At 36.8% G+C, this 12,646-nt stretch overlaps 1 protein-coding gene across 1 annotated transcript; it reads left to right on the plus strand.

Moving 5' to 3' along the window:
• Positions 1-1,024: 1,024 nt before the first annotated feature.
• Positions 1,025-2,701, plus strand: LOC145073271 (putative indole-3-pyruvate monooxygenase YUCCA5). Its single transcript, XM_079019824.1, has 3 exons — positions 1,025-1,684; positions 1,783-2,154; positions 2,252-2,701. The coding sequence occupies exons 1-3, from the start codon at positions 1,025-1,027 to the stop codon at positions 2,474-2,476; spliced, it is 1,257 nt and encodes a 418-aa protein (XP_078875950.1). The 3' UTR covers positions 2,477-2,701.
• The last annotated feature ends 9,945 nt before the right edge of the window (positions 2,702-12,646 follow it).

Raw genomic sequence — 12,646 nt, forward strand, 5'->3', positions numbered from 1 at the left:
AAGTTTTATTTGATAATCGATGTTGAATGAATGATATGAAGTGAATTTTTGTTGATTATCGATGATGTTGATCTAATAACGCTGGAAGTATAATTAATCATAGATGTTGAAGATCTGATCGTATTCAAGCACAATTGAAGGTTGAATTAAAAGAACCAAAAATGAATTTTTGTTGTTAACTGTTGAATCGTGTTGATTATTGACAAAGATCGATGATTGATTAGCACTGGATGATTATTGAAAGTTAGAGAAGAAATTTGGATGATAAACGATGAATGTGTTTGAACTGTAATCTAATTCTCTACAGATACGTATTTGAGATTGAAGGTTGTTATCATATTTACAAGTTTATCACCGTGTCTTTTTATGCTTAGATAAAATGAGTGGCTGAGAATGATTCTCTCATTCTCAACTTTTTTTATTTTCTCAATTGAACCCGTCTCTGTGTGTGTGTGTATATATATATATATATATATATATATATATATATATATATATATATATATATATATATATTACTTTTTGGATTATAATAGCTATTCAATTTATGATTTTATAAAACTTTAAACATAAGTAATGAGTGTACATGCTAAGCTTTGTATATAGTTATAATAGTTGATTTTTATTTTCGATAATAATAAAAAAACAAAACGCTTTCTATTTCTCAAACACAGAATGTGGGAAAGATTCATATTTTCATTTTTGCAAGTTCATTAATATTATACATTGTACCAACAAGATAACACTTTAGGATAAAAAATCAATTATATATATCGTAATCAATTGAATTAAAATTATAACAATAATTTTTATCCGACTACATTAAAAAATTTCCACTTCAAAATGCATTAAATTGCTTTCTTCCCCCTTGTCACAAGCCATCCACCCACACTCCTCCCCTCCTATATATTCCCCTTACTCCTTTCATTCCAACAACAATCATATCTCTTACAACAATTAAGAAACAAACGATCAAAAAAAAAAAAAAAACCCTTCCATAATCCATAACAAATAAACCCCAAAAATGTTTGGTTTATCAGAGCAAAATTTATCGAGCAGAAGATGCATTTGGGTCAACGGCCCGGTGATAGTTGGGGTGGGGCCTTCAGGGCTCGCTGTATCTGCTTGTCTCAGGGAGCAAGGCATTCCTTTCGTTGTTATCGAAAGAGCTGACTGTATCGCTTCATTGTGGCAAAAATGCACCTATGATCGTCTAAAACTTCACCTCCCCAAAAAATTCTGTCAACTTCCAAAACTACCCTTCCCCGAAGAGTACCCCGAGTACCCCACTAAGAGACAGTTCATTACGTATCTCGAAAATTACGCCAAAAAATTCGACATCAAGCCTCAATTCAATGAAAGAGTCCAGTCAGCAAAATATGATAAGACGTGTGGCGTATGGAGGGTTAAAACCGTTTCGACAATGGGCTCCTTCCCCTCTGAGACGGAGTATATCTGCCAGAAGCTTGTAGTGGCAACAGGAGAAAATGCCGAAGGGGTAGTACCGGAAATCGAAGGCCTACAAGACTTCTCCGGTGAAGTTATCCACGCAAAAGACTACAAGTCCGGCGAGAAATACACCGGAAAGAAAGTTTTGGTTGTTGGCTGTGGAAACTCCGGCATGGAAGTCTCTCTTGATCTCTCAAACCACAATGCGAAGCCATCAATGGTGGTTCGAAGCTCTGTAAGTAACAATTAAAAACCCTCGATAAAAAATGAAAAAATTTATATATTTTCCAAGAAAAGAAACATTTCTAATCCATGTGTGGAATTTTGTCACAGGTTCATGTATTGCCGCGTGAAATCTTGGGAAAATCTACGTTGGATTTGGCGATGATGCTGATGAAATGGCTACCTTTATGGTTGGTAGATAAACTGCTATTGATCCTCACGTGGTTGATCCTCGGAAACACACAAAAATACGGAATCAGAAGGCCAAGCTTAGGTCCATTACAACTGAAAAACTATCATGGAAAAACCCCTGTTCTTGACATTGGTGCACTCGCAAGAATCCGATCAGGAGACATCAAAGTTGTCACTGGAATCACAAGATTCCACCGGAGTTCAGTCGAGCTCATCAATGGAGACATTCTAGAAATCGATTCAGTCGTTTTAGCAACTGGGTATTGCAGCAATGTTCCTTATTGGCTTCAGGTACCAAAATGATTGAATCTTTGCTCTGTTTTTCTATGCAAACTCGTAACAAGATTTGGTTTGACTGATTGAAACTTGTCTTCTAATGAATATATAGGAGAGTGAGTTCTTCGGCAAAAATGGATTCCCAAAACGACAGTCTCCCAATGGTTGGAAGGGAAAAGAAGGGTTGTATGCAGCTGGGTTTACAAGAAGAGGACTTGCAGGTGTTTCGGCAGACGCCATGAAAATAGCTCAAGATATTGGGAATGTTTGGAAACAGGAATTAAATCAGAAGAAAAGGAAAGTCGCCGCTCATAGAAGATGCATTTCAACTTTCTAGTTTTTACTTTTAGTATGTGTGGACTTTTTTTTTTTTTTTTTTTTTTTGAATTTTGAATTTTGGAAAGGGAAATTAGAAATAGTTGGAACCTGTAAGACATCTCCAAGAAAAGAGCCCAAACATAATTTTTAACAAGTTTGGGCATTTTCAAATTTTGTAATATAGTCAGGTTGACGAGGCATTATTTTATAGCAACTTTTGTATTAATTTGGACGGTTTATGGAAGTACACAAATGTATAATTTACGTTTAAACAAAAAATATATATTATTATAAAATAATTTCTAAAATAATGAAAGCGTAATTTATTCAAAATGATTTTGTTTATGATTCATAGTTTCTTTTTAAGCCAATGTAATAGTTACATATGTTAACTCATTTCATGAAACCAAGTACACAAACGTATAAGGTCATTGGATATAAATCGGTCTTATAACATAAAAAAATGACATTGTAATTATACTAATCGATGTTGATAGTCGTTATCATGGACTTATAAATAAGATTTATCAGTGATTTCAAGTCATTATACTCATTGATCTACTTACAAGAATGATGTCTAGACTGGATTTAATAAGGTGTTTAAAGTAAGATTTCCAAACAGCATACTTTGTATACCAAACAGATCCCACTTCCGATATGAACATATCTGGTTGTTCCGTACTTGATAGATCTTGATGTAGACATTGTAATTAGTGATAAATCTAGACTATCATTAGTCACCACAAACATTAGACTAAGACTCACTATTAATTATACGTAGGTCACGTCGAAAGGAAAGCTAAGGTGTTAGGTGAACCTCTGCCTAAATCACCGGTCAATCCACCTAAGTTAGGTGAGTGCATAGCCCCTTTTATGAACATGATTTTAATACAAGTATTAATACAAATATTAAATATATGTCGAAAAGTTTATATGTGAGCTATATGCTTATTTTCTGGAATATGTGTTAGAAATGTATTTGATGATATACAATATGCGAACCAAATATAGTTTTATATGTGTTAATATATATATATATATATATATATATATATATATATATATATTACGTGATAATAATAATGGAAATAGTTTTAGAAAGAAAGATAAGAGTATATTAATACCTAAATACTTTGTACTAAATAAACACACTAAATTATTATAGTGTTGTCTAAACAGAGTTGGTATTGGGAGCCTAGTAGTTTTGCCCGTTAATGAGATGAGACTTATAATAGATGCCTAATTCAATTAAGTTTGATAATGGGTAGTCTTATTCGGAGAATGTGTGTAAGGAACGGATAGTAGAGTTTTGTTTCGTGACACTTTCAGGTGTCGAAGGTACGAAATACGTACCATAGTACAAATTGTTTTCCTTTTTGGATGACCAGAAATGGTGGTTCCATATCAAATAACTATAATGGTATGTTTTGTCATCTCCCAGAGTAAGATGACAACACTTGATCATTTTAGACGATCTTGTGAAATACGTTGCTCGTGTGGGTTCATAATCTACAAACGTAAATGAAATGGGATACCATATTCATCAAATACTCTGATGACACGAGTGCCTTTGTGACTTTTACCAGCCATGGAAGCCCCTGACAGTGTAGTCAAGCCCTTTATTTTAAATGGTTTATCTTCCTGATAATCGTGGACTAGGATCTATGAGGATCAATTGTGGTGGGTATGTATAGGGATGAGGTTTTATAGATATCCAAGTCGGAGATATATCTATATGTTGTTCGGTAACAGTTGGTTTGGCAGGAATAAGAGATATATATATATATATATATATATATATATATATATATATATATATATTGTGGGATTGAAATCCCTGTGTATCTCACCAGGTTTCCCAACCTAACCCACTCAGTTCGTGTGCATCACAGGTATCAAGACTTAAGCTACTGGAACTTGATTAGAATGTTGAGTGATTAAGAGAAAGCATACACTAGTGTTAAGGACCATTAGGTCTTTACGTTGTAACTTATGTATCTACATTGATTATGACATCCTTAGGATTTTATTTGAGACAATCTTGCACTCAAATGATTTTTATATACTGGGATTTTCCAATAATGAAGTATCATGATTTTTAAAGCGTAAAAAAACACTTTTTGGTATTGAAAATTAGAGGATGTCACAAAAGAAAACATCAATTTTTGTCCCCTATATAAAAATGTTACTGTATGTAGTTAGAAGCTTACTTCAGATAATTTGTAATTATCTCTTATGACTGCTTCAAGATGAGTTTCTCAGAGAGTGAGCATAGAGAAAGCTTTACCAACTTACGTGTTTACCTACACGAGCTTAGGTGAACCAACTCGCATACTTACATGAGCATCCAAACTAATGCGATGGATCGTTTCCAAGTCTGTTTTTTGGCTATTGGATGTGTGGTATATTTTTTTCCCACATTTTTACTATTTCTTTAAAACTGATAAGGTTTCTACAGCTAAACTAATTGTTTTGTGCTCCCAAAAAATATATAGTTCCATGCATTCATAGGTTGCTTGATTCCTGCTATCTTCATAGGTAGTGTCTGTCTAAGAAGGGACTACCTAAAGGAAATGTTCAAGCGGTTGCTATGGACGGGAACAACCAGAACCTGTCTATAGCATTTGGTCTAGGTGTGGCAAATAATGTCGACTCTTGTACCTGATTTCTGATGAGGTTAAAGGAAGCTCTCGAAGAGGGTAGGGAAGTATCGTTTATAACCAATATGGACGATGTCATTAGTCCTTTCATAGGTCAAGTATACCATGCTTCTTATCATGGGAATTGTTGTACGAGTGTGCTGATGTATTTTTGAACAAGAATTGGTGGAAACAGACAATTCAAACATTTATCTGCCCGCATGCAAATCATATACAATGTCTGATTTTCAACAAAAATTTAGTAGGCTCCCCCATGTTGCATGTGAAGTGTTTGCCAACATCGGGCATGCGAAATGGACAAGACCCTATTTCCCTAACATCTGTTGGAATGTAATGAAGATAGTAATTCCATAATTTATGTTGGTGTTGTCGCTTAATCGACACAATGTACTGATAATACCGCTTACTGAGGCAATTTGTGAGTACATTCAACATACTTTTCTTGAAAGCAATTTCATTAGAGGTAAAATACCATAAAATATTGAATTATTTTTTAATTGTACGATAATCGTAAATAGAATACAACTTCTGTTGGTGTTATCTGAAAGCTGTAACATCCATAAACTTCATGAAAAAATTAAAATTTTAAATCAACCCATAAATCATCATTGTTTACAAAATAGTTTTCAAAAAATGTTTAATATCAAAGTCTTCCTAAAATCAAAAAACAAAACATGATGAAGTGCAGAATCACGCCTTCGCCTTCCCGCAATCCTCTGAGGTACCTGAAATGTAATCCAAAACTGTAAGCTCAAAGCTTAGTGAGTTCCCCCAAAATACCAATACGCAAACAAATAACACATATATAATAACAGCATGCAATGGGTCCACAACTAACAAACTGGATTACCCCTGAGCTCACAACATAAGTCTGGCTTGCCCTTGGCCCACAACTTATGTCTGGCTTGCTCCCCGGCCTGATCACTCCTCGGACTGAATACCACTAAGCCATAAGTAGGCATGCCCTTCCCGACCATCAGCTCGTATCTGGAATGCTCATGAGCCCTCAGTATGAGTCTGGCATGCCCTCCCCGACCCTCACCTTATATCTGGCTTGCTCCAGGGTTTGTTGGCTACAACATGGAGCAGTACAACCTCAACCCAACCCACAGAATATGACGACATATAACAGATAATATCATACACAGATAAACAGACAGTATCACACATAGTCCTACAGATCTACCAGACTAGCATTTCAAAACTAGCATGCATATCTATTCCATACTCAACATATCACGAATATCAAGTTATCAAACCAATGGGCCGGCCTTGGTGCCTTCGACCCAAAGTACAGTGAGGAAAACTCACCTCACAAGCTGAACAGAACTGATAAGGCTCGAATCTGAATCTCATTTCTCTACTCAATGCCTACATCCACCGAGTGACCAATTCCATTAAAATCCCAAATTACCCAAAATGCCCTCAAAGTCAAACTTGGTCAAACTCAAAGTCATTTGGTCAAAATCAATAAACCTACTGAGTTAACCCAGTTGATTCAACCCAACTGAGTTAACTCAACAAGGGCTAACCCATGTGAGTATGTGGGGCGTACTTCGGAGTTATGCTCAACGTACACGAAGCTGCATAGAAGAGCACCATTGGGGTGGATGATCGGGTACACGGGGCGTACACCAAGCTACGTGGGGCATAACCTCGTAACCCCAATTTCTTCATTAAGTGCTTAATCGCTTCAACATTTATGCTCATACTTCAGATCCAAGGTCCAGAGGCATACTAGGGTCATAAATTTTCCAACTTTATGACTTTACACGTCCATAATGTCCTTAACACAAGGTCTTAATCCATTAAGACCTTCTACAAGATGCATGGAGCCAAACTAGCTAAAGGGACCTCATGTTTATGGCTTAGGAACTTTCCTAGGGTCTGGAAGGACAACTCAAAATGTCTAAAACCAATCATGCACACAAATGGGACTTTTGAGACAAGTAGAACATCATAAGGTTACCAAAACGAGATCCAACCAATCAAAGCATCAATGTGAAGACTTTTTACCTTCTGGAGCTTCTCAAGAAAGTAACGATCCAAGATCCACAAGCTAGCTTCCACTTCTATTCTCCTTGATGCAACACCTTCTTCCTTAAGTACACTAAAACACACTTTTTTAGCTCAAACACACACTTGAGGGACTAGGGTTTTGCAAGGCACCATCCTTTGTAGTGGAGTACCTAACGGAAGCCAAGATACCTTTGGTCAAAAAAGAAGCTAGGAAACTAAGGGTCAAGGCACCATCCTTGGTAGTGGACAATATAATATTGTACAAAAATAGGGTATTTAAAACCTTGTTTACGTAGTGTAAATGGGAAGGAGACGGAATACCACATAATTGAGATGCATGAAGGAGTGGTCGAAGCACATGAAAGGGCACATACGATAATACGTAAAATATCGAGGATATGGTACTATTGGCCGACTATGTACCAAGTCACATAAGGAATAACCTATAGTTGCAAGAAGTGTCGGAAACATGCATCAATCCTAATAAAATCGACAACACTAATGGTCAGCATCAGCAGCTGTAACATCCCAAAAATTTCTACAAATTTAAACTTTTAAAAACGATCATTTTACAAATAAAATGTTTACAAAATAGTGTTCTTAAAACATTATTTGGAAATCAGTGCCTCCCAAGAACAATGACATAAAATCATGATGTGTACGATCACGTCTTCGCCTTGCCACAAATATCTTAAATACCTGAAACCATAAACCAAAAACTTTAAGCACAAAGCTTAGTGAGTTTCCCCTAAAGTACCAACATACAACATATAATATATACAATAACAACATGCATACAGAGCCTTCAGCTTGTCTGGATCGCCTCACCGAGCCTTCATCCTATTTGGACCGCTCACATAACCTTCAACATGTCTGGACCTCCTCACCGGGCCTTCAGTCTGTCTGGACCGTTCTCTGGGCCTTCGGCCTGACTAGTACACCCCATTGGCATTCAGCCAATTTGGGCTGCCCTAGGTCTGTTGGCCTTCAGCACTAAGCAAGTTCGCCTTAACCCAACTACACACACAAACCATATCGACATATACATAACATATAAGCATATATATATATATATATACACATATACATATATATATATATATAACATACTGATATAAATATTACTGGGTTTGTTGACTGGCAGCACAAAGCAGTACAGTCTCAACCCAACCACACTACATCAACACATGCGACTGGTAAACATATAGCCAGAACATATAACATGCCGATCTAACAGATCACTAAGCATAACATCGTCCTATTTACCAGGATACAAATCTAACAGATCACCACAGTACTCAATAATACGATAAACCAGGATAACAATCCAAAGTGTCGACATTGGTGCCTTCGACCCATAAGTACAGTGAGGAACACTCACCTCAATCCGCTGATACCTAAATGACTCCTTGCATCGTCGAACCAAATAACCTTGCACCAACTAACAACAAATAAATCCTAATTAATAATTATGCCATAATCCATTAACCGTGGTCTCAAGTCATAAGTACTGACTCCTAGGATAAAAGACCGTTTTACCCTTCCTTTAATGGGCCAAACTCAAACTTGGCCCAAGGCCCAAACCAAACCTAAGGCTCATTTAAAGTCCTGAGGCCCAACCAAAGCCTAAACAGATAATTCATATCCCAAAGAAACGACTCAGCCCAACCAAATCCCATACCAAACGAGTCTACGTCCAAACATCCTAATTCTCATTTGATTAGACGTACGTACGGCGTACATGTCTTGTACGCACGACGTACGTTGTCAGTCCAAAAATGGGCATCATAGCCAGAACGTGCAGCGTTCCCCGGTGTTATGCACAATGTTCCCGATGACCACCCAGAAGTCATTCTAATGACTTAATCCTTAAGACAAATGTCCAAAACCTCATAATAGCTAAGTATAGGTGACTTGATCCATAAATTCGAAGGCTTTAAGCCTTTGCATGGCTTAGCCCAACACCAAAGATGAACCCTAAAGATCAAAATCACCCAAAAATGTCTTAAAAACTTCTTAATACATTAAGACCTCAATCCAAACTTCCAGGTTTGATTTCAAGGGACTTCTTCCAACTTTATGACATAACATAACTCAAGGGGACCCAAATCAAAACCTTAAGTCCCAAGCTTCATTAAATGACTACCAAATCATGCATGGAAGGTTAATACTCATTAAGATCCAAACTTTATGACTCTATAACCTCAACATGGACCAAATATGAAACTCAAAGGTTCTAGAGTAACTTCTACTCACAATAACCACCTCAAAGGTACCAAAACCATAAAAAAAATACCACTTAGCTAGATCTACATAAAAGAATTGTCAAGGTTGAGACTTTATACCTCCATAAGATAGATCTAGGTGCACAAGGTCTGGATCCAAAAGCTCCTCATCAATCAATGACTCTTCAAGAAGCTCCTTTTTCCTCCTCAAGCACCAAAAACACACATAAATATATTTGAAGCTTAAGAATCACTCAAATAGAGGCTAGGGTTTCATTCTTAGTGTTAGAGCGGATGGATGCTGAAGGAAATGGGGGTTGGAGGTGAGTTAAGGACTTTAAATAGGGATCAAGACCCTAAATCAGGGTTTTAATCTGGCCTAACGAACGCAACGCGTTCCCTTGGGGAACGCAGGGCGTTCCCAAATGCACCCGCGTGCAAATTCCTATGTACACCATGCATACCTCCCCTGTACGCCATGCGTACCCATTTGGCCCAACACCCATCTAACTTCTAATGGTCATAACTTTTTGATGGGTTTTGTACAAACAATCCTATGTGTGCATGCAACCCTAGATTTGGATCTATGTTTTCTCTATTAGATACACAACATTATGAACACATGAAGAACCCTAGAATGCTCCTAGTATTTTTGAAATTCATATAGTAGGATAGATCACATAACTCTTGTTGTTATATTGCAATAACAACTCAAATCTTCAAACCCTAAGTCTTGAAAGCAAGTACCACAAGTGTAGTACCTCTAATGGCTCACAAACACCACAAACAAATGGAGAAGCAATAAAGAGAGAAAAAAGGAGGTAGAAATCGGCTCTAGGAACCCTAGGGATCAAGTGGAAGATTTCTATAGCCTTAGGGGTCTTTTTATAGGGTAGAGATTAGGGTTTCACTCCTTATACTTATCTAGTTGCTTGCCCACCAAGTAACCAAAAGATAAGCCTTGAAAGCCCTATCCTTGGACGATTTCAAGGTTCCTTATCCCTTGAATTCGTCCAACCTATATCTAGGGTAACCATTTGTAACGCCTGTGTTTCTAGGCTTGTCATTAATGTTGATATAATAGTCTAGGTTAACCTTTGTAACCCGTTTTGAAATAATAGAAGTGTATTATTTGAGTATTATGTGTTTTGTGCTTAATTGCTTAATTATGTGATTTGATTAATTAAGAATAAAAATAAGCGTCAAAATTTAAGTGTAAAATAAACTCGATATCTTTACATAAAGTTGTAGTGGCCGAAACGAGGTTTCCGAATATATATAGAACGCCCAAATCTGACTTCATATGAGGAAGTTATGATTTTCTGAAGTTTCGACTTAGCGGTATGCAGCCCGAATACTCGATTTGAGATCGAGCGGTTTTTAGCCGAAACAATCTAAACGAGAATCGAAGATCTCGTTAGTGGTAGCGAAGCGATAAGAAGATAGGCGAGAACGGACATCGGATAAAGAAGTTATGAATTTATAACGAAATTTTTCTGTCCCGGCCTACTATAAATAAATAATAAAAATTAGCCGACGGAGTCTAAATGAAAGTTGTAGAGCGTAGTCTCATCTACGCGTGGATAAAGAACGTCAAAAACGGAGTTCGTATGAAGAAGATATGAATTTTTGAAGTTTATTAAATAATTGATATTTATTTATTAAATCTTTAATTCGGATGTATATCCGAAGGAGTCACCGATCTGATCCGAAGTACGCCCAGCGTACCCTGATGCATGCACCGCCTCGGACTCGAGTGCTCCGATGACGCATGCAGTGACGAACCGAGGCGTACGCCCAGCGTACGTGCGAGGCTCAGCCTCTATAAAAGGCTTGCGAGGGCAGCCGAGAGTTTTGCTCTTTTTCTCTTCTCTCTCTCTCTCTCATTTTGCATTGTTTTGCGTGCCATTTATACCTCGAAGCCCCGGTAAAATTCCCGAGCCCCGAAGCAAGTCCCGAAGCCCCGGAGATCCCGAGAAGTGCGATTCCCGAGCCGAAGCTCTGCCCGCGAGAAGTTCGATTTTTGTGAAGATCTTCTAGATCTAGCGAAGAATACTACTTCTGCAAGTCGTAGTGTTGTACAATCATCTTCTGATCAAGTGAGTGTGTAGTTACTTTCTTCTAACACATAATTATGAAGTATTTTATACGAAATACGTGTTATGTGTATAATTTTTTTGTTATGTGTGTGAATGTATATTCACTCTCTTTTATCTCATAGATCTGATTTATTTTCTATGAAATACGTGTTATGTGGGTGTGCCTCGTCTGTTATGTGGAATATGTATTGAATGAAAATGCTATACAGGTTTTAAACTATGTATAGAAATATATATTTTTATCTACTAATATGTTGGGTAGAACATGGGTAGATAGTTGGTGTGTAATAAACAGATGAGAGGCCTTGATGTTGGTGTTGTTGATCTAGTTATTCAGCGGAGTATGGATAACGACCACAGACTCTTTCTAGATAGTCCTGTGGAATGCTAGCAGGTTCATAACGTGTAGGTGTTGTGAACGATGTGTTCATCGGTGTACTCTATCCCCATCATGGTTGCCTTTAGGATATCTATTGTTGAGGAAATCCTTTAGCAGTAATGTCCGTCCCGATGAAAATCCTAGATTAGGTCCCTTGAGATAGATGTTGTTTTTAGGGACGTAAAGTGAGGATAACGGGAATGGGTAATCGGGTTATTGTTGGTTGGTGAAATTAAATATAATTTATTTATTGTGGGTTGAAAACCCTATATGCTCACCAGGCTCCCAAGCCTGACCCACTCAGTTTTATTTGTATTACAGGAAGTGGTGCAAGGGCATAAGATGGATGAATCATTGAGTTGTTTTGTTTACAAGTATGTACATATATATATATATATATATATATATATTTGTTGAATGACTTGTAATGTTATCGTTTATGCTTTATGATCTGTATCGGAACATGACATCCCGAGTTTTGATTATATAATGAAAATGCATCTCTTGATGAAACACTTTGATAAATATTATTTTATCATATTTTTTTTTGGGAACAAATTCCGCAACTCTTTTAAATCAAAAGGATTACTTTGAAATTATTTTAAAAAAGCATAAATGAAATCGGTCTTTTCTGGCCGAGATTTTTGGGATGTCACACCATTTCCCTACTTTGCAACTATCATATAATTACAATTCAACCCTCTAGTTTAACTAATTATACTTGATCACAAAATTAATTCTTAATTAATTATTGACCAATATTAATTAAACAAATATGATTTCTCCTTTAATATATTATTCCTATAA

The sequence above is a fragment of the Lactuca serriola genome, chromosome 9 (assembly GCF_051521515.1).
Source record: "Lactuca serriola cultivar US96UC23 chromosome 9, Lser_US96UC23_V15, whole genome shotgun sequence".
In the NCBI taxonomy this organism is placed as follows: Eukaryota; Viridiplantae; Streptophyta; class Magnoliopsida; order Asterales; family Asteraceae; genus Lactuca; species Lactuca serriola.